The sequence below is a fragment of the Trachurus japonicus genome, chromosome 19, assembly GCF_045865225.1.
Source record: "Trachurus japonicus isolate A0001 chromosome 19, Traja_1.0".
Lineage (NCBI taxonomy): Eukaryota > Metazoa > Chordata > Actinopteri > Carangiformes > Carangidae > Trachurus > Trachurus japonicus.
In genome coordinates, this window is record NC_140925.1 from 20,083,549 (window position 1) to 20,107,417 (window position 23,869).

General features: G+C 39.8%; 5 protein-coding genes and 1 non-coding gene across 6 annotated transcripts; 1 reads left to right on the top strand and 5 right to left on the bottom strand.

The window, feature by feature from the left end:
• Window positions 1–568: 568 nt before the first annotated feature.
• On the bottom strand, window positions 569–1,261 carry LOC146967885 (hemoglobin subunit beta-1-like). Its single transcript, XM_085761282.1, has 2 exons — window positions 908–1,261; window positions 569–801 (listed from the first exon to the last, which is right to left on the bottom strand). The coding sequence occupies exons 1-2, from the start codon at window positions 1,220–1,222 to the stop codon at window positions 673–675; spliced, it is 444 nt and encodes a 147-aa protein (XP_085617408.1). The 5' UTR covers window positions 1,223–1,261; the 3' UTR covers window positions 569–672.
• Window positions 1,262–3,992: 2,731 nt separating this feature from the next.
• On the top strand, window positions 3,993–5,530 carry hbae5 (hemoglobin, alpha embryonic 5). The gene is made up of 3 exons (XM_085761336.1): window positions 3,993–4,117; window positions 4,663–4,870; window positions 5,323–5,530. Exons 1-3 carry the CDS (start codon window positions 4,023–4,025, stop codon window positions 5,449–5,451), a joined length of 432 nt encoding a protein of 143 aa, XP_085617462.1. The 5' UTR covers window positions 3,993–4,022; the 3' UTR covers window positions 5,452–5,530.
• trnai-uau (transfer RNA isoleucine (anticodon UAU)) lies at window positions 4,432–4,525 on the bottom strand. Its single transcript has 2 exons — window positions 4,488–4,525; window positions 4,432–4,467 (listed from the first exon to the last, which is right to left on the bottom strand). It is a non-coding gene; the product is annotated as a tRNA-Ile (tRNA).
• Window positions 5,531–5,644: 114 nt separating the features above from the next.
• Window positions 5,645–8,006, bottom strand: aqp8a.2 (aquaporin 8a, tandem duplicate 2). Its single transcript, XM_085761533.1, has 5 exons — window positions 7,650–8,006; window positions 7,151–7,277; window positions 6,845–7,059; window positions 5,959–6,093; window positions 5,645–5,865 (listed from the first exon to the last, which is right to left on the bottom strand). Exons 1-5 carry the CDS (start codon window positions 7,907–7,909, stop codon window positions 5,820–5,822), a joined length of 783 nt encoding a protein of 260 aa, XP_085617659.1. The 5' UTR covers window positions 7,910–8,006; the 3' UTR covers window positions 5,645–5,819.
• Window positions 8,007–9,169: 1,163 nt separating this feature from the next.
• On the bottom strand, window positions 9,170–13,773 carry LOC146967889 (aquaporin-8-like). The gene is made up of 5 exons (XM_085760842.1): window positions 13,257–13,773; window positions 12,691–12,817; window positions 12,257–12,465; window positions 10,998–11,132; window positions 9,170–9,430 (listed from the first exon to the last, which is right to left on the bottom strand). Exons 1-5 carry the CDS (start codon window positions 13,526–13,528, stop codon window positions 9,388–9,390), a joined length of 786 nt encoding a protein of 261 aa, XP_085616968.1. The 5' UTR covers window positions 13,529–13,773; the 3' UTR covers window positions 9,170–9,387.
• Window positions 13,774–15,090: 1,317 nt separating this feature from the next.
• lcmt1 (leucine carboxyl methyltransferase 1) lies at window positions 15,091–21,912 on the bottom strand. The gene is made up of 11 exons (XM_085761263.1): window positions 21,513–21,912; window positions 21,287–21,378; window positions 20,825–20,946; window positions 20,627–20,703; window positions 18,983–19,044; window positions 18,774–18,876; window positions 17,641–17,761; window positions 17,201–17,302; window positions 16,663–16,754; window positions 15,958–16,055; window positions 15,091–15,737 (listed from the first exon to the last, which is right to left on the bottom strand). The coding sequence occupies exons 1-11, from the start codon at window positions 21,596–21,598 to the stop codon at window positions 15,715–15,717; spliced, it is 978 nt and encodes a 325-aa protein (XP_085617389.1). The 5' UTR covers window positions 21,599–21,912; the 3' UTR covers window positions 15,091–15,714.
• Between the last annotated feature and the right edge of the window lie 1,957 nt (window positions 21,913–23,869).

The window sequence follows — 23,869 nt, forward strand, 5'->3', positions numbered from 1 at the left end:
TATAGGAGCAGCCTATATAGTCAGTCTTATTATTTGTATATAAAGCAATGTAATAAACACATGAGGTTTTTCACGCAATAAGATATACATGTACGTGTAACACAGTGTATAAAGAGAAAATTCGCTATTATTGATGTTGTTTAACTTGTTCGCCATATAATCATTTTTTTTCCCATTGTGAACATAATAACAGGATATTGGTTAATTTTATATATAAATCATTAAGTATCATCTCATACCTGGGGTTTAAATAATCAAACGAGAGCAGAAGAGTCCAAATTGTGATGCATTGAGGGGATAAATGTAAATTGTAATGTCTTCCAATGCTCTGCGTAGGGCGGTTCTCTGATGGACTTGGAATAACTTCTTAGCCTATCCCACCCTATATATCAGTATAATTATGATTAATCTGATTTTTTTTCTTGTATTTTCTCTTGTTTCTTTTCTCTTGTTGTTTTCTTTCTCTTTTGACAAACTTGAATTGTTTAATCGAACCGTTACCAAACCTACGATGGCTGTGTGTAATTACACACGCGTAAACGAAGAAATGGAGAAAAGCAGGAGCAGCTTTGCTTCAGTGATCTTTTATTTCTTCACGGAGCAGACACATGACACATGTGAACAGACGTTAGAGATCTCCTCCGGGTATTCCCGATGCGGACGCTGCACAGTTTAGTGGTACTGCCTTCCCAGAGCAGACACCACCACGGCCAGGAACTTCTGCCAAGCGGCCTGAACGTCTGGGGTGAAGGCTTTTCCCATCTTGGCGGCGACGACGATGGACAAGCAGTCAGCCAGTAGCTGCACAGAGGGAGTGGATGAGGTTTATTTCATCTGTTCATTGATGTGATTTGTAAATCGGACAATAAAGTGATGGAGAGAAAGGTTGCGGAGAGGGAAACTTTACCTTGAAGTTGTCGGGGTCGACGTGCAGCTTCTCGGAGTGCAGCACGCTCAGCTCGGCATAGGTGGCCTTGATGTTGTCCATGTTCTTCATGGCCCTGTCCAGACCGTGCAGCACGGTGATTCCATGGGCTGCGATTTTAGGGTTGTTCTTGATGGCCTCAGCGTTGTTAAGGCTTCCGAAGCCACCGAAATACCTCTGAGTCCAGGGGTAAACGATCAGACACCTGGACAGAGCCTTGGGGCCAATATCTTCATAGTCCAGGTTGGAGAAGATGCTAGTGATGGTGGCGCGCTCCTGATCAGTCCACTCAACCATGTTTTCTTTTTTGTTTGTTCAGGCTTCAAAACGCTGAATAGATCTGACCAGCGCCTATTTAACAGGGTCAGAGGGCAGAGGGCTGCTGCCATAGGCTGGAGATGAGGTGAAGCAGATAAACTTCAGACTTGTCCAGAAGGTCCTGCATAGTTTGATAATACAGATTTGTAGAGATGCCAAAGGCTCACGTCAGCATTTTTTGACCTGTGTTGCAGGTCAACTTTAAGAACACTTTTGCATGATGCACGTATACGTTTTAGCTGATGTTAACTATGGAGTGGAGCAGATCAGGTCTTGTGTGCATGTGTGAAGGAAAAACTTGGCAAATCGGATTTTTTTTTTAATTGATGTTATTTTATCATCTTGTCCAGGAACCCTCTTCTAAACATGATTGTAAAATCACCATCAACTGCATATTTAGTATTTGTTTTTGTTTTGTTTTCTATTCCTTACAGTTTTCACGAATATTTTCATTCTTAGCTCTACTCTATTAACCCCATTCACAGGCCTAACTTTAAAGGGATAGTTCAACATTTTTGGCAAATTCGCCTATTGAACAAAAAAAACATCGCCCCTACAGTGTTGCCAGTCCTTTTTTGTTTTTGAAATTCGCCTATTGCCATAATCCTTATAGTTTTAGGAGAAGGTTTATTACCTTTAATTGTCGGTGCAAGCAGATACACGAGCTGCACGGTATTCCCACGTTTCCCTCATTAAACTATAAATACACAATCCAACAACACAAACACTCAAAGTTGTGATCTGCATATTCGCCACGCTATGAAATAATAACCTATTATGTAACCTTACGACCCATCAAGCAAATACCCAGAGCTTTCTTTTAAAGTCAGTCACCAGCAGCCGTATCTGAAATGTAGTTCCGGTTACGCATTTGCCTTGAAAACAACTCCGTCTCGCAACGTTCCATTATTATTTCATAGCGTGGTGAATGTGCAGGTCACAACTTTTCCAGGAGAGTGTTTTGGAGTTGTTGTATTCTGTATTTCGTTTGATGGGGGATGCGTGGAAATACCGCGCAGCTCGTGTATCTACCCCCCACCGATCTAAAAACAGCTTGCACCGACAATTAAAAGTAATAAACCTACTACAAAAACTATAGACGAATTTTCCAAAATGTTGAAATATCCCTTTAACTGAACCAGTAATTATAACTGAACTCCTTTCGCCTTAGTTTTACATGTAAACATTATTTGGGCGAGATAAGACCACAGCTTTTCAGTCATGCATTACTAATGCATTTGTTAAAATACCATCTTATAATTTATCTAAGTAAAAACAGCCTGAGAAACAATTGTAAGAATCTACAAAGGCTTACTAAAATGCAATTTAGGCTAATTCAATTATTAAGAAAATGCTTTGTTGCACTTGTTAAGAATGTAATATCAATTAGGTATTTATTTCTCAAAGAAACAAGAAAACTTCATAGTAGGACTCACTTTTTAAATTTCCTGAAACCTGTGTGTTTGCCAGGCTGCAGCAAAGTGCGTTATCTCTGTAAACCACCCTCATGTTATCTGTGCCCCCTCCACCCACGCACTCGCTGCCCACATCCACATATGTCTTGATTGAGAAAATACTTGAGCTGGGTGATAAAGGTTATGAGCAACATTTCCTCCCCATGATAGGACATTCATTAATGACCAGAGCCAAAAATGCTCGAATTAAAAAAAAAAAAAAAATCCAATCACAGATAAATCTTATAGGATTCACACAGCTGAGATATGAAACGCTTCCATCTTTATTTGTTTATTTTTAATGAATTTACCTGCTGCGGGAAATGCAAATTAATGTTTAAGCCTAATATTATGAAGTAATTTAATCTAATTTAATTAATCCAATTTTTGATCTCATTGAATAAATTGCTCTTTTTAAAACATAATCCCACAAAATGTTATAATTACTATTATTAATAATATCTATAACTCCTTCCAGCTTTTAAACATGGTGTTATCTATTTGTTTGTGTGCTGGATGTGTTTTTTATCTGAACTCTCATCCAGCTTTAAAGGTCTCAATGACTAAGTATTTATTTGCTGCATAGGCTACTATGAGTGTATTGTCTGTGTTGTTTTTGGCTGTGGGATCTGACTTGGTGGTTAATGAGATAATTAATTAATTAAATAAGATAATTAATTTAATTATCTAAATGCACCTCATGGCTCAAATGTTTTTTCTTTAATATTGTCCCATAAATATAATCCTCGGAATCGCTTGAGGGACACTTCAAGAACAAAGCTGGTTAACAGAAAGTTTTCACTCTAAGACTGATCTTTACTTCTGTGGTGCAAGAGTTCATTTCAATGAATATTTGGAGAACAAGCACCCAGAGGTTTTTTCGCTCATGTAAACATTACTTCGATTTTGTTAATCCCCTTGTGCAGGTGTGAGCTGCTTCTTTGACCTATTTCCCAGCTCTCTGAGTTTCTGCATCCCTGACTCCTGTGACCTCAGATGCCCTCGTGGTGAACTACACCTTCAACGTCTACATGTCAAACTTTTCCATCATACACGCGGTCTTTTGCATCTGATAACGTAAATGAGGATTTTTGTTTTGCCAACTGACGCCTGACGTGACCACCTGATACCACCCACCAGGTCACGTCAGGCCACTGACGGTACTATCGGGCGTAAGTGAAGGGTCCCATCTGCGTCAGTGGACGCGTTTTGGCACCGGTTCTCGTGGGTGTGACTACAGAGCCAACTGAATTTAAGTCGCACACCCAAAGTAACCGGACATTTCCATCCTCTTCAGGTACAGAAGGAGAGACACGCAAGCCAACATGAGTTTGACCGACAAAGACAAGGCTGCAGTCAAGGCACTGTGGGCCAAAATCGGCAAGTCTGCTGATGACGTTGGAGCTGATGCCCTTAGCAGGTGAGTGTCCGCTTTGATCTCAAATGTAGTTTGTGCACTGTTTTCATTTTGACAAATACATCGCTGTTGTAAAAACTTCTCAACCTGCACATCATGGAGCACTGTTAGATGAATTTTATTACCAAAGTGACCGAAGTATTTTCAAATCAAGAGAAAAAAAGTCAGTTTGACACGTTTGATTCGATTAATTGTAAATTAGTTTTACAATGAACAATCAAGTAGACATGTGGTTTTCAAATACAGGGTAATCAGATGATGTTATGTTACTTGACCTTCGTGGAACGATATAATGTAAGAATCCCAAGCAACAATCTTGCTCCAGGTGAGGCTCGAACTCACAACCTCGGCATCACTCCGCTGGATACTGCCTTATAAGTACCGCGCGCTAACCGATTGCGCCACTGGAGCTCGAAAACAAACGAAAGATATGCGTAAGAAGTCAGCAACCTTCACTGTGTACACTGAATGTTGAATGTTTGTGTTAGTACAGTTCTCTACCACATCCAGTCCAACATGCCTCCTTCTCTTTTTCTTTCTCTCTATAGGATGATCACCGTCTACCCGCAAACCAAGATCTACTTCTCCCACTGGTCCGACCTGGCCCCCAACTCCGCCTCAGTGAAGGCCCATGGAAAGAAGGTGATGGGCGGTGTCGGTCTGGCTGTGGCCAAGATCGATGATATGATCAACGGCCTGCTGGATCTCAGTGAGAAGCACGCCTTCCAGATTAAAGTGGATCCGACCAACTTTAAGGTGAGCTAGGGGGCACCGACATAATCACTGACACATCAGGATTTCATGAGTTTTATTTATTTATTTATTTTGTTGCAGAAATTACTGAAGCTCGATGTTTTTTCTCTCGCTGGCATCAGCTGCGCGCATTTTTACGCACAGACGGAGCTTGATTTACGCACAAATTACGCACGAGTATTGAGTGGGGAGCGGGGGAACAATTGAAGTTGTGTTTAAATCTATCTGGTACTTAACTGAACGTAATTTGATAACACAAAGACACATTTACCTTTTGTTTTTTAAGGTTTAATTGAGGACATTTTTTAGATATAGTGAGTAAGATTAAGTCGAGGGGAACTGGAGGAGAAACACACACTCACTTCTCTCTTGCTCTGTTGATTTTTTACCAAATTGTTGAGATAGATTTTAGCTGTGCAGAGTGTTTGCTATGAGACTGTTTCCTCCGTCCGCAGATACTGTCCCACTGCATCCTCGTGGTGGTCGCCAACAAGTTCCCGAAGGACTTCACCCCCGAGGCCCACGTCGCCACGGACAAATTCCTCACCAACCTGGCCTTGGCTCTCTCCGAGAGATACCGCTAAGCCGTCTGCAGTGGGGATTGCGGTCTGTCACAACATGACCATGCAACCCATGGTGAAAAGTTGACGAATAAACAGCATAAGAATAAAAAAACAAAACAAAAAAACAACAACTGTGTCGTCTCTTATCTGTGGTTTCCATCTTGCACAAGGAACAGTCGCATGTAAAGAAACTGGGCAAAAAAGATCAACTAGTTTCTATCCTTTATTTCATACAGAAAAATCCACGCAGTGATCACACGATCATACAATTTGATATAAAAAAAAGAAAAGAAAAGAAGACTACACATTGAGTATGACATTATTCTATACTGGTATCTGGTGAGACACGTGCAGGTTTATTATCACCTGGGCAATAAACACAGCAGCTGTCATGAGTTCATAATGACTCGTAACTTATTATCACCGAGTACGATCCTGAAACAGAAGAAAGTGAGACACTGTAAGTCATCTGTTCTGGCTCAGGACATTTCTATGTATTCATTTATGTCTTGGAGTGTCGTCTCCTACCTGAGCAGAGCAGCGGCCACCAGGCCTCCTCCTACAGGTCCGACCCAGTAGACCCAGTGGTAGGTCCAGTAGTTTGTCATCACAGCTGGACCGAAAGCCCTGGCGGGGTTCAAACACGTTCCTGATACATCACCCCTGCACCAACCAGAAGGAATAAGCCACATGTTGATTATTTATACGATATACATCCTTTACATTTTTGTTTGTTGAGATCTAAAATGTGTAAATGTGCGTTCACATTTGTCAAATTTCCTAATAGTAGGATGATATATATATTAATAAAGACCATCAATGTATTTATGAGTTCTAAAATTACTCATATGAATTATCTGAAAAGTAAATTTTTAAAAAAAATAAATAAAAAAAACTTCGATCATATAAAGGTACATTCAGCCTGTTTCTGACCATGTAAAGTGTCGATTTCAAAAAATGAAATTAGGAATTATAAAAGTTAATATAAAACAGAAAAAGTGTCTTTCAGAGAAAACCATAGAATAAATCACTCTGAAAAGAAATTCAATTAAAATAAATATTGCATTTTATCATTAACATCTGTTTTTCTCTTACAAGCTGGATGTGAATAAAATCTCAAATTTATAATAATTCAAAACAAGGAAGAATTAAACAACAGTGTAACATTAGATCAGTATGATTAATAAAACAAGATGTGACATTGTATAAAGTCATGACCAGATGGAGAACATTCAAACTGAATATTTCAGTTCACAGAAATGTTAATTATTTTTTCCACAGTTTATTTAAATTGAAATAAATGTCAGTTATTATCATCTCCTTTTAGGAGGAGCTGGTTACTTTTCCATCAAACTGGGTGTAAATGTTGAACACATGAGCTACTGCATCATGGTCATCCGTCTTTTTATCTCACCCAGCCAGGACGCAGATGATGACGGTGCAGCCCACCAGGAAAGGAGCCAGTGGGGTTTTTGTCTTGTTGTTGACTGCCACCAGCAGCACCACCATGGTGACCAGACAGGTCATGGCCACCTCTCCAAAGATGGCCCCGTACAGCTGGCTCTCTGACTGGAGGATATCGAAGGCTGCTCCTGTGGCATTAAGGTAGCGCTCTGGAGGGGTCATTATCTATAAGACATGAACACTTTTGATTACATTTTAAATGGGATAACCTTTCAGAATAATGTGCAGTTTAGCATGTGGTGCGTTTTCAAATGACCTTTGACATTCCAGCTCCAAGGACTCCCCCAATCAACTGGCTCACAAGATATGGGCCCACCATTGACAGCTCCATGCCTCCACACAGGTAGATGCCAATAGTGAAGGGGGGGTTGAAATGGGAGCCACTGCAAGTGAGTGGGAGAAGTGGCAGTGAAAAGTTTGAAAAAAGTTCACCAAATGTCACAAACAGGGCCGTATAGGGGAGAAAGGTGATGATAATTCTAGGGGCCCAGTGACCAGTAGGGCCCCCAAAAAAACCCAGTAGTCTAATCTTTGTATGACTGAATTATTCTGCATAAGACCCTGACTAATACTCATAGTAATGCTGCATTAGCATAAAAATAAAGTAGGTTAAATAAAAAATGATAATAGTCTAAGAAAAAAAGTGGAAAAGTCAGGGGGTAGGGGCCCACTTTAGTATTCTTTCAGGGGTCCCAGAATTCCTAGCAACGGCCCTGGTCACACACAACACCCCAACATACATCCCAACCTCTTACCTGATGTTGTCCATGACCGCCACCATCACTGCCACAGCCAGTCCGTGCACCAGAGCTGGCTGCAGTCGTCCAGCTGCCGGCACATTCTCGATGACAGACACGCAGCCGATGAAAACAAAGAACATAGTCCCCACTATCTCAGCAAAGCAGGGCTGGAACAAGGTTTCATATTTGTTGGGAGGTCTGGACACAGGTTGTTTCTTGCCGTTCTCCATAAGAGTAGAGTCTGTGTCTTCCATCTGCATTTTCTCAACTCCCATTTCTGCAGAGATGTTTGTTGCGATCCTAACCCGGGAACCTGCAGCACCTTTAGACCTGCATGCACCCGTCTGCAGACTGTGTCAAGGTGTTGTGGTTATTTATAATCGTCACCTTCGAGTGGCACACACTGAACTGCAATTGCATCACATCTCATAAAAAGGCAAAGGTGAGAATTCATAATGTCAATATAACCCCCCACCCTGACCTGGAGTTCTTTGACACTTGCCAAGATCCAGCCGGTCCTGGACGGAGACCTCAAATTCACCTTTTTGTAAAAGAGATGATGACATGCAAAAGTCATGACAAGTTCAAGGTCAACCACAGTCTGTGTTGTCTAGACAAGCCTTTTATTCTTCATCGCTATTATTTTATTTATCTAGATGCACGAGCAAACTTGCAGTAACCCACAATAACCTAGTTAGATAAGATAAACCTTGACTACAGACTTTACACTGTTGTAGGTCAGTGCGTTCAAACACTCCACACTCTGCTCACCTTCATGTGTGAAAACACGCTGCAACAGTCTAGATTAGATTATATTAGAGTGTTTTGACATTTGATACTCAGGTTTATGTCTCTATAAGTACATTTTACACCGAAGTATGACTTTGAGATACTGGTACTTTACTCCAAATTTATTCAACATTTTAGTTATTTTTTAGATTAGGATTTGCCTCCTACATGCATTTTCGGTTCAAATCCCTTGTTTGAACTCTGTGTAAAAATGTTCAAGTTGCAGAGGCTTGCTTTTTTTTAAATTTTTTTATTTTTTATAACAAAACTGATTTAATTCAAACACTAGTCTTGTTTGTGCTTGTTCTGTCTTTATCCATGTTGAGATGTACAGAGAACAAGAATATTATGTGCAGTTTCTGTGAGCGGTCATCATGAGCACACAGACGTATGGTGTGTCTACTGTGCTGATGGTTCATCTTCGTCCATTTGTCAGGATGCACACTGAATGTATAATTTTGAAATACCTCTGTTTTTTAAAAGGCTTCTCACTGACACTTGTTGCCAAGTTTTAGTTTATGATTCTAATCTAGCTTTATTGTGCAGTGCAGTGCCCTGTCCTTGCACCTTCTTTTATGCAATAAAACTATCAAAGCACAGTTTTCCATTCGAGACTTTGACCCAAACAATAAGCACAAAAAGACCGTAAACAGATAACACAATGTGATCATTTGTAAAAATTAGATGTGTGATATTTATGACCAAACATCTCTGGTCTTTTTCCAGCTGACATCAAACACGTGGACGGGTTATCAAAGCCCTATCATATCACCAAGAACTTTATTGAATCTTGAAATACAAACATGTCACTGACTGACCTAGATCCAACAGGCAGAGCTGATACGAGTACAGATACATCTGTGAACATTTTGATTAAGTATTTCAAATTTTATATTACAGTGGTTGTGTCAGTGCAGAAGCTGTCGTCAAGTCAGCCGGGGTGTCCCGTCTTTGTTTTAGACATTTATTTCAGCATAATTCGTGTCTTCTGGTCACCAAACAACAACCTGCAAAAAGAGTCATACTTCAGTTCCAGGGCATTTATGACAGCACCACACACGATTCAACATCATGGTTAGAACACGATGGCTAGGAGGTATTTGCATGTTGTGCTAAGCAACAACAACATACAGTAGCATTACATTAGTATTACCAGCTGTTTACTTACCAGTTTTGAAAGAATGTTGTAAATTCATCATCAAACTTCATGTCTTTACTTTAGAGCCGTTTCCAAGAAAGAAACGTCCATACTAATTTTGTCCATAAAGTTAGCATGCTAACAAGCTAGCACCACCTCGTCCCATCCTTTCTGATAGCAAGTCACTGTAGCCTCAAAGTAGCTCTGAACACGTAGCAATGCTCAGACGGTGATTATAACCACCAACCACTCCCAGAAAAATCACATTCATCAGCAGAGAAAATGTACAAATAGCCCTTTTCACAAGGTCCTGTGGAGTCACTTTTGGATAGGTATATGTCTCCTTTAAGTCTTAAAGTCTTATATTATGTTTTTCTTCCAAACGAAAAATTTAAAATAACATCCAAAAAATAAAAAAAAAGAGATCCCTATATCATTAACAAAATAACAACTGGCCTGTTTATAACCAACCCAGTGAATGCTAAAAGCTGTATGTATATTAAAGGACAATTCCGGGCGAATTCAACTCTGGGGTGTATTTTCATATCATTTTAGGTCTAAAAGAATGAATCTGAAGATTTTCAGTTTAATCGCTCCTGTTTTGCGGTAGTTGCATCTGTCCCCGCGTCCCCACGGCAGCAATGAATGGGAGTGGATGTAAGTTCCGCTGTTTAGGCTGTTTCCAGCCCTCAAAGCCGCATTTTTTTTCCACAGACAGCGTCAGATGGCTACTCAAACATGCACTGAGAAGTTTATTTACTTCAAGCAAGCCGGCATGTTTGTAAAACTAGATCTAATTCAAAGTCTCCCGGAGTCTCGCGCGAGCCCGAAGTTGCAGTGCTGGTGTATTCAGGCGCAGTCGGAGCTACCATTTGTGTCATAAACACAGGAATATCAACTCTTTACTTGCTTGAAGTGTACATTTTTTTCCACAGACAGCGTCAGGTGGCTACTCAAACATGCGCCGAGAAGTTTTTTTTACTTGAAGCAAGTAAAGAGTTGATATTCCTGTGTTTATGACACAAACGGTAGCTTTTCCCACTGCATGTGAACACACCGCGCACGGCAACTGGGTCTCGCGCGAGACTCCGGGAGACTTTGAATTAGATCTAGTTTTACAAACATGTCGGCTTGCTTGAAGTAAATAAACTTCTCGGTGCATGTTTGAGTAGCCATCTGACGCTGTCTGTGGAAAAAAATTGCGGCTTTGAGGGCTGGAAACAGCCTAAACAGCGGAACTTACATCCACTCCCATTCATTGCTGCCGTGGGGACGCGGGGACAGATGCAACTACCGCAAAACAGGAGCGATTAAACTGAAAATCTTCAGATTCATTCTTTTAGACCTAAAATGATATGAAAATACACCCCAGAGTTGAATTCGCCCGGAATTGTCCTTTAAATATGACTCTAAATCTATCAGTGGGTGCTGTATACCTGATGAGGCTGACTGTGAGGAGTGCACCACACGTAGGTCCCACCCAGTAGATCCAGTGATGGTTCCAGTGGTTGGCCACTACTGCAGGACCGAAGGCTCGGACAGGGTTCATACAGGCTCCAGACACCACCCCTCTGAAACAACAGGCAGCACAGACCAACAATGAAACTCCAGCTGGTTTATACATTTGGGGCTTAAGATCAGTATGTCATCATCTGCTGCCTCAGTTCCTTTTTTAATCTGTTGCTCATGATTCCCTCAAGTGCAAAACCTGTGCCTCACATTTGAATGTGGTTTTAATCTGATTATTTTTTTTAATTACAATTAATTTAAGGACTACCAAGAGACAAAAAAGACATTGAAGACAATTTCTCCTGCAATTGATATTAGTATAGTATTTACTACTGGGACAAAAATTCAACAGAGACAGAAACACTAGTACTGGAGAAAAAAAAGTTCTCCACTACTTTTTTTTTTTTTTAATCAACCTTTAGTTAACAGTTAACATTAAAAAATAAGCAATACATTGAATATGATTCTTTCTACAACCATAAAACACTGCTTAAATGATAAGGCTACTGCACTGGAAGGAGACAATTTTGGGTGAAGTAGATACACAGTCACGCTTGTTATTGTGTGAAAGTGGAAACTGGAAATTCTCCCTAGACAGATATTAAATATTAAACAGTCAGCTACCCTGGCCGGTAATAAATAAATAATAATCTGATAACTGATAATAAATACAAATGTGGGGGAATGTTGTCATTGGACTGTACCATTGAATATCCTGGGAGAGTACAGTCTATGGGGTGTCCGGATTAACAGGTAATTGATTTGGTATTTTACCACCAGAGAGCAGGTCATTTTTATTTCTATTCCATTCTATTTACATTTTTATTTCTCCATAATTTTTTTAAATATAATTTTCAAAGGATTTCTCTCAAATAAAAAAAAAAGCTCAAATAGAGAACATAAACAAAAGTTTCTTTATAGGAAACTAATTAATTATTATTAGTATTAATAAAAGATATTATTTAAAAGACATGAAGAAAATATACAACTTACTACAAGTAGATATGCTTATCTCTTTGCCATCTTGACTGTGAGTGTTTATAAAGTCCTGGCTGCTGTCCAATTGTCCTCTGATGGACTGTGATAGAACTGAATGGAATAATGGTGGCGGTGGCGCTGGGGATTTTTGGACCTTAACACCAATTCTTTCTGGCCACGCCCTCGATCGCCCTACTGAGGCACTTACCCTGCAAATATGTTGGCCGTCACAGCGAGGCCGATGCAGAGAGGAGCCCACGGCGAACGTGTCTGCCTGTTGACGGCCCCCATGATCACCACTGTGGTGAGGAACACGGTCATTGCCACCTCTGCCACCGTAGCTTTACCCAGGTCACTGGTGCTGGGCTGAAGAGCTCCTCCGACGGCAGCACTGTAGCTGCTGGTGGGGCACATTGCCTGAAAGCAGAGTGAAATGAGTAAAAATCATGATGAACATGAATGGAGTCCACAGTATTTAGTCATTTCAACATTTTTTATTGATCAATTTTCATTAAATAACTCAAGGATTAAAGCTTGATAAAGATTCCAGTTGTCTGGTATTTTGCTGAGCCAGTATTCTGATTTACTAAATTCAAATTATGAGATATAAATCCAACATTTTTATTCTTACTTATTTCTTACCTTGGCCAAAGCAGCTCCAATCATCCCTCCACACATCTGAGCCAGGATATGAGGCACCAGGTGAATCAGCTCCATCCCTCCACACAGGCAGATGCACAAGGACACCGCGGGGTTAAAGTGCCCCCCACTTTAGAAAAAAATAACACCTTTAATCTGTGTCTGTAAGATGATAATAATGACACCCATATACCTGATATGGGATAGAGTAATGATCATCTGTATTATTATGAACGTATGACATATGAAAGTCAACTCCATTTAAATGACACTTATATTTTATATAAAATATCAATAGCTCTGAACCTTTTGTTTTTTTTAAACCTGTAGTTTGTTCCTTCATATGTAAATAACAAAAACAAGTTGTAGAACAAAATTTGGAAATAAAAACACAAAAGCATAATCATACTTATTCGAAAAAGAGTGAGAAGAACATGATTTTAGGAGGAAATCAAGAGCAACTACATCTTGGACACCAAAAACAAAAACAACCAAACCATTGGACATCAACCATTCAAAACATGTAAAAAAATAAATAAACATATATATACAGTATCATCAGTCTTTACCTGATTTGCCCGAACACCATGATGAGCACTGCCAGAGCCAGTCCGTGTGCCAGAGCAGGCTGGACCACACCACCTCCCACGTTGCCTATCACAGATGCACACCCCACAAACACAAACAGGCTGGTCCCGAAGAGCTCAGCCAGACAGGGCTGCACGTGCTGCTCGAATATGCACCTCTGCTTGTCCACCTTGCTGGAGCTTTTCTCTGCCGCCTGCTCCCCCAGCTCACACACCGTGAACACCTCCGCCTTAGTGGATTCTATCCCCGACATGATGACTTAGTTGGAAATTAACTTTTTTTTTTCACTTGCTCCACTCGTGGACCACAATCCTGCACTGGGTGATCTGGGGAATGTACACACACTATATAGTCCACTCTTAGGATGATGCATCAAGGACATACGCACATCCAGTTATTTTTCTCCTCCCATGCCCCACCTTCCTGTAATTGTTTATACTCCCCAGACTGCTGGCATTCAATCAGTCGAAGGTCACAAAATTATTAGCGCTGTCAGAGAACAAGAAGGTACAGATAATTAGATGAGGATGAGCAGCCTCTTGTCACTCAACAGTGGGTGTACTACAAACCTCAATAGACTCGAAGAAAACTGCTGAGTCAAGTAAAAAGTCATAATTTACTGTGGATTCATCAATATGAGAAAAACCTCTCTCAAAATAAAGCATAACACCCAAAATATGTTGCTATGGATTCAATTTGAGTGCATTATTTTCGGCCATTTTTATTAAATTTTGGAAAAACCAAATTTTTAGTTTTAATCTCCTGTTTGTAATTTAGCTTTACTGACTATTACTGGATCCCTTACTGAGGAACTTCTCTATTCTCTAACTTCTAAACAGGTTATGTGGTGGTCTTTTCTGGTTTAGCTGAATTACGACTAGAACTTTGATCCAAAAGTGACACTGATTTGAGTTCCAGAGTTTTGAATATTGATATTTTATAACTTATTAAACTGTGAAAGAGGCCACCGCTTATCCGTAGGCAAAATAACTTCAAAGAGGTGCTGGAGCTGAACTTTGAAACGTAGAAAACAACAAAACAGCAACTGCACTCAAAACACTGTGCTTCAGGCCTGAAAAACTGAAAGCTTGCAATAAATTGATATATGCAGTGTTTTGAGTGTGAAATAACTTATTAAACTACCATATTCTTCTGCCTGGGTTTGAAGATTAGCTGTTTTGATACCCTAATGTGAATAAATATAACCAGCGACATAAGACCCAATCTAAGACATGATTTTGCATCTCTTCGAGTAAATAAAAGGAGGACTCGGATGTTAAGACACCCATTAAAGCTTAAATTAAAGCTGCAGTTGGTAACAATTATTCGGTCATATTTGCCAAAAGTTATGTACAGGGGGCAGGAGGAGCAGCCAGGAACTCACAGCTCGTACAATGGTGGAGCAGCCGAAAAATGTAAAACTGCTGGTGCCACCGTGGACGACGACTGTTTACACAGCGAAAACAAGTCTAAGTAAGACTGTTGTTGTTACAGTGAGCTAGCTGTGCCCGTGTCGTGTGTTTCATTGTTTCATGCTGAGAGAGACGCAAGATAGTTTTGGAGTCTATGGTTGCTATGGATACGGTACGCCGTCTGTGCCTGTGCTATGGCTAAGGGACCTGACTGTGTATCGTCTTGAAATTTCCAACCAACTTACCAACTGTAGCTTTAAAGTTGAATGAATGTAAGATCAAAATTAAAATGGTCAATGGTCATATTATGAAATTATTCAGATTGTCAACTAAATTGATATTCAGTAACTACAGATTCATGTATTGTGGTGAAAAGTACATAAATGAACATGAAAACATGGTCTTACACAAAAGGAAATCTTTAATCAGCTGCACATGAACAGCAGTCATCAAATATAATCTGTTACAAACTAATCTGTCACGTCATCTTTGCTGTTTGAAAACTAGTGGTAAGAATAGAAAAAGATTTAACAGGCCGGTAGTTGTGTGTGATGTAATTGTTGCGGATTGACACTAGTTATTGCATGCATCTACACTAAATGTTTTTGAGTCAATGAGGCTGGAAGTACAACTGATCAATAAATAAAATTAAAATGGCACATAAGATCCAGACAAGGACAAAGGAGCAAATTTTGAAATAATACTTCTGCGATTGTTAACTTGCCTTTGAAGCAAATTCATCAAAGACAATCGATTACACTCTTGTATGATTTGGTGCTAGTGTAGTGACAAACCTCTTCACAGTTCACAACATTCCTTCTTTATCTTTCAAAAGTGAACTTGGGTACAAACGACGCCGCTGCAATCACATTCTGCTGATGCCGGGAGTTTTTCAAACTGGAACTACTGCCAGACCGACTGAGGACACGGGTTTCCTCTTTCCCAGTGACTCCTTTACAACGTCTCTGCTGTTGATTTTGGCCAACGGAGTTGTAAAGCACTTCCAAACAGCGGAGCAGTTCCACACTCAAAACGCCAACTGTGACAGACCTGAGGAAACAGAAGATTGACCCATTCTTGTAAATGACCACACCAGACACTAAAAAGTGGGCGGATGTGTGGAAATATGAACATTTAAACGCATCTGAGTAACGCAAAGTAAATAAGGTGACGCAAAGTGGCGCCATGTTGGTCGGAAATGATCCTTGCGTTGACCCATCGCCATTCATAAGACTGAAATCTAACAGACATGACATAATCATTGCTCTACCCAGGTTGAGCTTGTCCTTGGTGGCCCAGCAGATGCTGTAGTGCTGGAGAAGTTGTTGCAACAGCTCCTTCTCGTCCAGGAACTCCAGTCGCTCAATCCTGAGAGGAATTAATGACAGGAAAAGGTATTTCATCGTTTATTCAGTGTTTCATCTTAGGTGTGTTTAAACTAATAGTTCCCAAAGGCATAGTGTCATTGTTAGTTTCAGACTGACACAGTTGTTATTTTCCTGTAGACAGTCCATGTCGTGCAATTAGCAAATGTGCTTGCGCTCATCTGAGCACCCATGGGTGTGCTGGTCTTAAAACGAGGTGCGGTCAGCCACATTGCTGGCACATTTCTATCAACAGAGCGGCATCCACCAACAAAAAAAAAGTTCTTATATAACACATCAGCAAGGTTATGATAATGATTGTAGAATATTTAATTTGTTTTTATCTTTGTAAAAAAAAAAAAGAAGAGTATTGTGTATTCAAACATGAGTGTCTAATTCACAGTCAGTGATTTAAGTACACACTGTTCTGTCAACAGGTGGTTACACAGCTCCGCCCTGAGTCATCACATACAGTGGCAGATGAGAAGAAGAGGATGTGATGACTGTGGTGAGAAGAGTTGCTCACATTGCATAAGACGTATAACTGAACACTAAATCTGGACGGTACAGTATGACAGGTTGTGTACCAACGGGTCTAATGGAAGAGTTACCTCGCCACATCGTCCTGAGGGAGCATACTGTAGATGGTCATCATGTCCAGAGCGTCGGCGTGTTCCCAGCCCGTCTTCAGGAACCGCTCTTTCTGAAATCACCATGTTAACAATATATTATCTAAATGTCCTTTAAATGTTTTCATTCTGCCTCGTCCTCAGAGGGTCGGACTCCAGGTTGGTTCACTCTGAGTGCAATCGGCTTTTATTGAAGCTATTAACTGAGAGGTTCATATACTTAGTCTAGCCCACTCTGTGAATGTTTGAATTAGGTTTTCATTGTGAACAGATTAATTATCTATTAAGAAATTACGGTAGGTGAAAATCTGAACATATTTTAATTTAAAGGAATAGTTCAACATTTTGGCAAATTGGGCAATTGCCATAATCCCTATAGTTTTAGGAGTAGGTTTGTTACCTTTAATTATTGGTGCAAGCTATTTCTAGAATTTCCAAATTTGCCAAAATGTTGAACTATCCCTTTAAGTTTACAAACATAGGTACAGGTAACTCCAGTGAGTCCAGATGAAGAGATTACCTGAGAGTCCAAAGATTGACAGGCCTCCACTCCTGCCAGGGTGCACTGTCGGCGCTGCAGGTTCTCAATCATCACATGGCCAAATCGATCGCTCATGTTCACCTGGATACACAGATAATGTTGAGTTGGATGGTTCGTTCTTGAGGAAAGTGATATTACTGAGTCCTAAGCTCAAACACAAAAACACTACTGGATATTATTCTCCCAAGTCCGTTTAAACAACCTCAGCCATTAACTGCATGCATGGAGAAGATCTTTTTTTTTTTTTAAAGTATGTTTTTTGGGCATTTATGCCTTTATGTATAGCACAGGCGCCCGCTCTAACCACTACGCCACGCGACGCCCCGATGGAGAAGATCATTTTAACAGAATCCTTTTAGACTACAACCAGATACTTCCTTGTGATAAGACAGGGACAACAGAAGCCAGGATGTGTTTACCTGTTCGTAGTTGATGAACATGGCGGTGTGGAGGGTCTCTGCCGCCCAGTTGACCAGGTTAGAGGACTGTGAGGGCGTCATGTAGACCAACACACACTCTGACAGGAGCAGTGTGGGTAATCTGGAGACATTAAAATAAAAATAATGCTCTAATCTTATTTCAATCAAAATATTATTTATAAGTGCATGAAAGCAAACTGTCAAGATTTCTTGGCCTCAAAAACTCTTGGCTACGTGTGACAGATCAGGATAATAAGCCATTTCCTTCCCACCACATGTCATTAATGTGTCAACTTATTGAGATATAGCACCTAATTAATAAAAAACAAACATAATCTCCTGGGCATCAGGAGGGATACAAAGACAAACAACTCCGCTACAATATAATTGGAGGGGAATATTACTTTTTTACAGTCTTTAGTGTTGGTGCCAGAAAGATAATTTCATACTCCGAAGCTTCCTGAAAGCGAGAGATCCGCTTTATAAAACCTCTAAGGATAAATAAAGGTAAAATAAAAAGGGACTTATGAGTTCAGATGAAAGAGTCTGGCAGTCTGGCTGTCCTCACCAAAGAAAACTTCCTCTCATATAAAAAGAAAAACAGCCACCATCTAACAAATAAATATCAACCTGCCCATGGTCACTGGTGAAATTACATTGAAAGTTTCCATCTTCTTTTTTTTCTCCTCCTGAATTTAACTACATAACTAAATTACAATGGATTCCACCTGTTTCACAATATCACAAACGATTAAACCCTCCTCAGAAACGTTGATTAAAAACAATGCATCTTTGAAGTAGCACATTTAGCTTATCGCTGACTGTTTTCGACATACTGAGCACGGTTTTCACGTCAGAGTGTACGCTTTGGGTGGGGTATCCTTTCAAATGAGACCCCAGACGTCAAACATTGTATCTGAATGCCAGCCATACCGTCACTGTGTAGACTGTGTCTGTTATCTATAGTTACTCACTGTGAGAAAACGCAAGAGATAAGCTTAAATTCTTGGATCTACACAGATGTGCCCAGAAAAAAAAGAACCAGTAGAGAGCTGTAAACTTTGGTCAAATTCTCCCTCGGCTGCTCTGTACGGCTAATAATATTAGGACGAGACCCAGCGGTGGCTGCATACTCTGGGTTGAGCTGGAACTTCTTCAGTTTTTCGTCCAATCCTGAAATGTCTCTGAGGTCCGCTCCAATGATACAGTAACGGTCTGAGTCCAGGCTGTGGGCATCTGAACAAACAAACAAAAAGAATGCACACACATTTAGAGATATTTTCTAACATGGAGTAAAATATATTTAGAGCTGAACCACATAGATGCACAATGCCTAGCCTACCTAGTAATAAGGAGTCTGTTGAGTGGGTTTCAATGATGGGCTTGGACAGAGGTGGCTTTGTCCTGATAAAAGAGAAAATAACATTTCACAATAACAAACAGCTACATGTCGTCATTTAACCTAAAAGTTGCATGCAAACCAGTACACGTGTATAATCATCATGTATAGTCCTCTGTTTCAAAAGCTCTACCAAACATCATATATAAATATATGATGATGTTTGGTGGCGCTTTTAGAAACTATTAGAAATACGTTATTGCATAACAGAATTCATTAAATCACTTATTTATAACTGAAAACCATCCCTCTACACAAAGTTATTGCACAAATTAAACAACTTTAGGAGGAATAGATTTATTGCAGGACTGTTGTATTAGATTGCATCATTTGACTCTATATAGAGTTGACTCTATACAGAGTCAAATGATGCAATCTAATACAACAGTCCTGCAATAAATCTATTCCATAAAGTTGTTTAATTATTAATATGTGATTTAATGAATTCTGTTATGCAATAATGTGTTTCTAATAGTTTGTCAATCATATTTATGAATGAGAGAAGGAAAGTCAGTGAAATGGCGACGAATTATATGCATATTTATATATGTTATAGATTTTACAAGCTAATAGAAACCCAAATAAATTAAAATTACTGTTTATAATTTATTGCATTTGTACATTTTTAAGGGAAAAAGCACTTCGGAGTCAACTATGCAACATCTTATGTAGAGATTAAGTAAATCTAGGTGTAATTATTGTATACAATAGACTAAAAGGCTATTAATGGAGGGGACATGTATGTGTATAGCATACAATATAAATTTACCAGTGTCCCTAGAAGTCGTCTACACAACAACTGAACGTGCTGAGAGGTTGTTTCCTTTAACAAAGACCTTTGTCTCCCCCTACAGTTCTCTAGGCTACATTACAAGAGGCCAGACTGGAGAAAACATGATCTGCTGGTGCCACTTTAAAGCAGAAGGAAGTGATATATTTGTGTTAATATAAGTCTTAAATAGTTATATCTTCCGACAGCAATCACTTACATAGAGTGTTTGGACCGAAACACGGGTCTGTCAGTCCCTCTGCTCTGCTCTGAGTCGAGGAGAAAACATTTATCGTATCCTACAGTTTTTATCCAATGAGGAGAGAGAACGGCATGCAGGGCTGTGTGTGCAGCCAAGGGACGCCGTGAATGTGGCGACGTAGGGACGAGGACTGTTATGGTGCGTTCAAGGCAACTCGTAACTCCTGTTTTTCCGACCTGTGAAGTTGTATCAGTTTGATCTGGTACGAGTTCACGGGTCGGGAGTTACGAGTGGCCGTTATAGTGCAGTTTTCACAGGTAAAACAGGTCGGAAAACATGAGTGGGTTACCTGAAACGCTACAAAGTCGTAAGTTGTGACTTGAAGCTGTAATTTACGATTTCAAAAGCCTACCAGGAACGCAGCATTAGCGAAAACAACCGGATCGCTTGAATCAATATTAGTTGTGTAAATGTGGTCATGAATAAATAAAACTACAAACCCGTGTTATCTGTTTTTAGTCATGTTAATATACAAATGTAGTTAGACATTTATAACAGTAAGCTACAAAGGGAACCTGTGGCTGTTTTGGTTTGTACATTGCCTTGTTTGTCTTACTTTATGTTGTGTATTTTCCTAGCCACAATGGTAGGAAAGTCAACTTCAAAGAACTTCCGTGGCAAGAGGTTTTCATCCTACAACAAACACAAAGAGAAAGGGAGAGTAAAGAGCTGGGCCTTGTGATTTTTTGAGGACACAATCAATTGTATTTTGTAAATCTCTACATTAGAGGGACAGAGCTGCAAATCTGCAAACCTTTAGCCTCCAAAACGTGGTGTCCAGTCCAGCACCCAGGTTGATTACTTGACAGTCACACTCTGCTTTCCTTAGAAACGCATCAAGTAGACGGTTCACCCCTTGAACACGGGCATAGTATCCTGTCACACCACGTGAGAAAGAAAATTAGAGGATAGGGGAGTTAGGTGGCATGGTAAAAGACATTACTCAGATGATTTGAGAAACATGGTATTTGAATAACTTTATAGAAAAAAGACAACTGGGTCAATCAATGTGAAAATTAACTTAACACATTGTACACAGTAACGTTATGACCCATAGTTGCTCTGCAGCATACACTGTACACATGACTTGCTTATGCGGCACTTGCTACAGGCCTGTCTTGTGGTATTTACTACTAATCATGTTATTTACAGTCTGTCTTCATATAATAGCTTGTACCACTTTATTGTATGGAGCAGATGGGACTGTGTAACTTGCCTCTGTTGATTTCAGGTGCCTTCCTTTCTCCTACAGATCTAACAAAGTACTGGATATATGGGTCCTTCCAGTAGCCTTTACTGGTGGCAAACCTAGAAAAAAAAAGATAAAAAAAAATAAAATATGAATAAGAAGGTGGTATACACAATCAATTTCCCCTTAAATTATATTTTTCATGGTGCACGTTATTTGAGGTTAATGGTTTTATTAGTGCTGCTCAGGTTACCTTTTGCATGTGGTTGCATCGTCACATGTCGTCCTCACTGCTTCGTCTGCAGTGTCCGAGTCTGTGAAGGGCTGCCGAGCTGCCATTTATTGATCCTAGACCTAACGTTATGCAGTCAACATTAAAACCGTAAACGTTGCACAACCTCATCCACCTGCTTTTGCTCCCCCGGCTTTAGCTGCGACAAGCTAGCTGGCTAACTCAATGTGAATTTGATAGGTTTATTTAGCAAAACAGGGGAGAGCGGAAATGAAACGGAGAGCATAGTCGGCTAGCTCGAGTTGTCCCGTGCAGTTAATAAATAACGAGTTAAACGAGAAGACGAAATGTGTACAAAGAGGCTGCAATATTTTTTTCTCGCTAAGAACAAGTTGGTCGCAGCTATGAATGTTTTCACATTTTCAACCGGAAGTGATGGTACTGCGTTTCCGGTTGTTCTTTTCAGAGTAAAGGTATCGCCGTAAAAGTTTTTTTTTTTTTTGCTGGTAATGAAACAAAACAAACCTACAATTAAATTCAAATAGTTACACTGTCTCTGTTTTATCGTTATATGATTTTTTAAATTTTTATTTATTTTTTATTTTTTAAAAACATTTTTATTTTACTCCACGTAGCCTATGTCTAGCCTACCAGAGACGTTCTGTGTTAATCGCTAATCACCATGTTTTTCCTTTTTATATCTAGGCCTACTGTCTGTTCCCCAGTTTCCTTTAGTCATCCACAGATTGATTTTAACCTACACTAGGCTACTGTTGTTAAGTCTGCCAGAGAGCAGACAGTAGCATTTGCTGGAATAAAACTTTGGCTCACTCTGAGGATTTACAAAAAAAAGAGGGTGAAAACATTACAAAGGTTCAGACATCCAAGAGCCACATGAAATATCCCAAACCACTGACACATGTTCATGCAAATTGTGTGGAAAATCAAACCAACCTCCCCGAAGACGCCTCATGTCACTCAGATAATCAACAATTCCTTAGTGGCATCTGTGGAGTGTGTCTGAATTCCTCAGAGGACTTTATGTAGAGTGTTGAAATCAAATTACAAAGCGAAAGGCTTGTCCTACTTGTGGAAGAAACTTCATCATTTTTTAAGAAATCCTTGTGAGAGTCACACATGGGAGAAACCATACAGCTGCAAAGCCAGCGGCAGAAAATTTTGTAAGACCTAAGCTCCATACAGGCGAGAAGCCCAACAAATTCCACGTAGGCTATGCTTCATCCAATTTACTCACATTGAGCTGCAAGACTATGACAAGATGTGCAGCTGCAGGGACTGTGGCAGAGAGCTCAGTGACCTAAATTTGTGTGTGCACACATGAGAGCTCTCAAAGGAAGAAATATGCAGCTGCATGTGAGTTTGGCATCAAAGATTTCAAATATGTAAAAAATTTTTTTTTTTTTTGCATTCATAGAAAAACCCCAAGTGAGAGATGCATCTGTGATCAGGGTGCAGAGCTCTTGTTGCAGAAGTATTTCCAGCAATGTTAAAACTCATATAAATGACTGGAGTGATTGTTAAGTTAGGAACAAACTGAAATGTATAGATCTATAGCTTTGATTCTACAGAGACATAATGCATTTGTATCCTGATTGAAGACTGTCTAAGTCATCTTACTGAGTCAGTTAGCTATACTTGGGTTTCACGGTATTAAGTGCCAGTGTGTAGCCTGGTTGTCAGCAGAAAAAGGATGTGGGCTCAATTCCCAGACTTGTTGTGCTAATGCTTGTTTCCCATAAAGCCTATTTCCCTGATACCGCCGTTGCTTGCATCTCATTTTGAAGAGGCCAATCACTTCAGACATTAGTTTAATTTCACATACAAACACTCACCCCCAAGACACCATAATGGTTCTCCGTATTTGGAATGGAAAGGATTGTTTTTGTCTCTTATAAAGCAAAGTGTCCAGAAAGTGGTTCCAGAAAAAGACGAAGGATAAATACTGGTGGATTTTTGTTTATTTTAAAGCATTCCTCAACGCCCTCAAGCACTATGATGTAAACCATAATTCAATTAGTGTATAACTTACTTTTATTTGTGCAAAAAAATGTTTGTGTTTGCATTTGTATAAACAAATACTAAAGTAAACACTGTATGCACCCCTAAGAGGACTGCATTCGTCTGTTTGACATGGTTGGGCAGTTGTCACCGGTTGTCACAGTCGAATCAAGATGGCTGATATATTGCAGTATGGTGGCAAAATGTACAATTATTGATACACAATTTTGGTGTTTCCTGACACTTTGATCAATGCAAAATGTATTTTCCTCTCCATGTGTTGTAAAAATCTGCTTGGTCATAGATATTCTGTTCTGTGGAGGCCAGAGCAGGCCAATGCAGTTGCGCAAAAAAAAAAA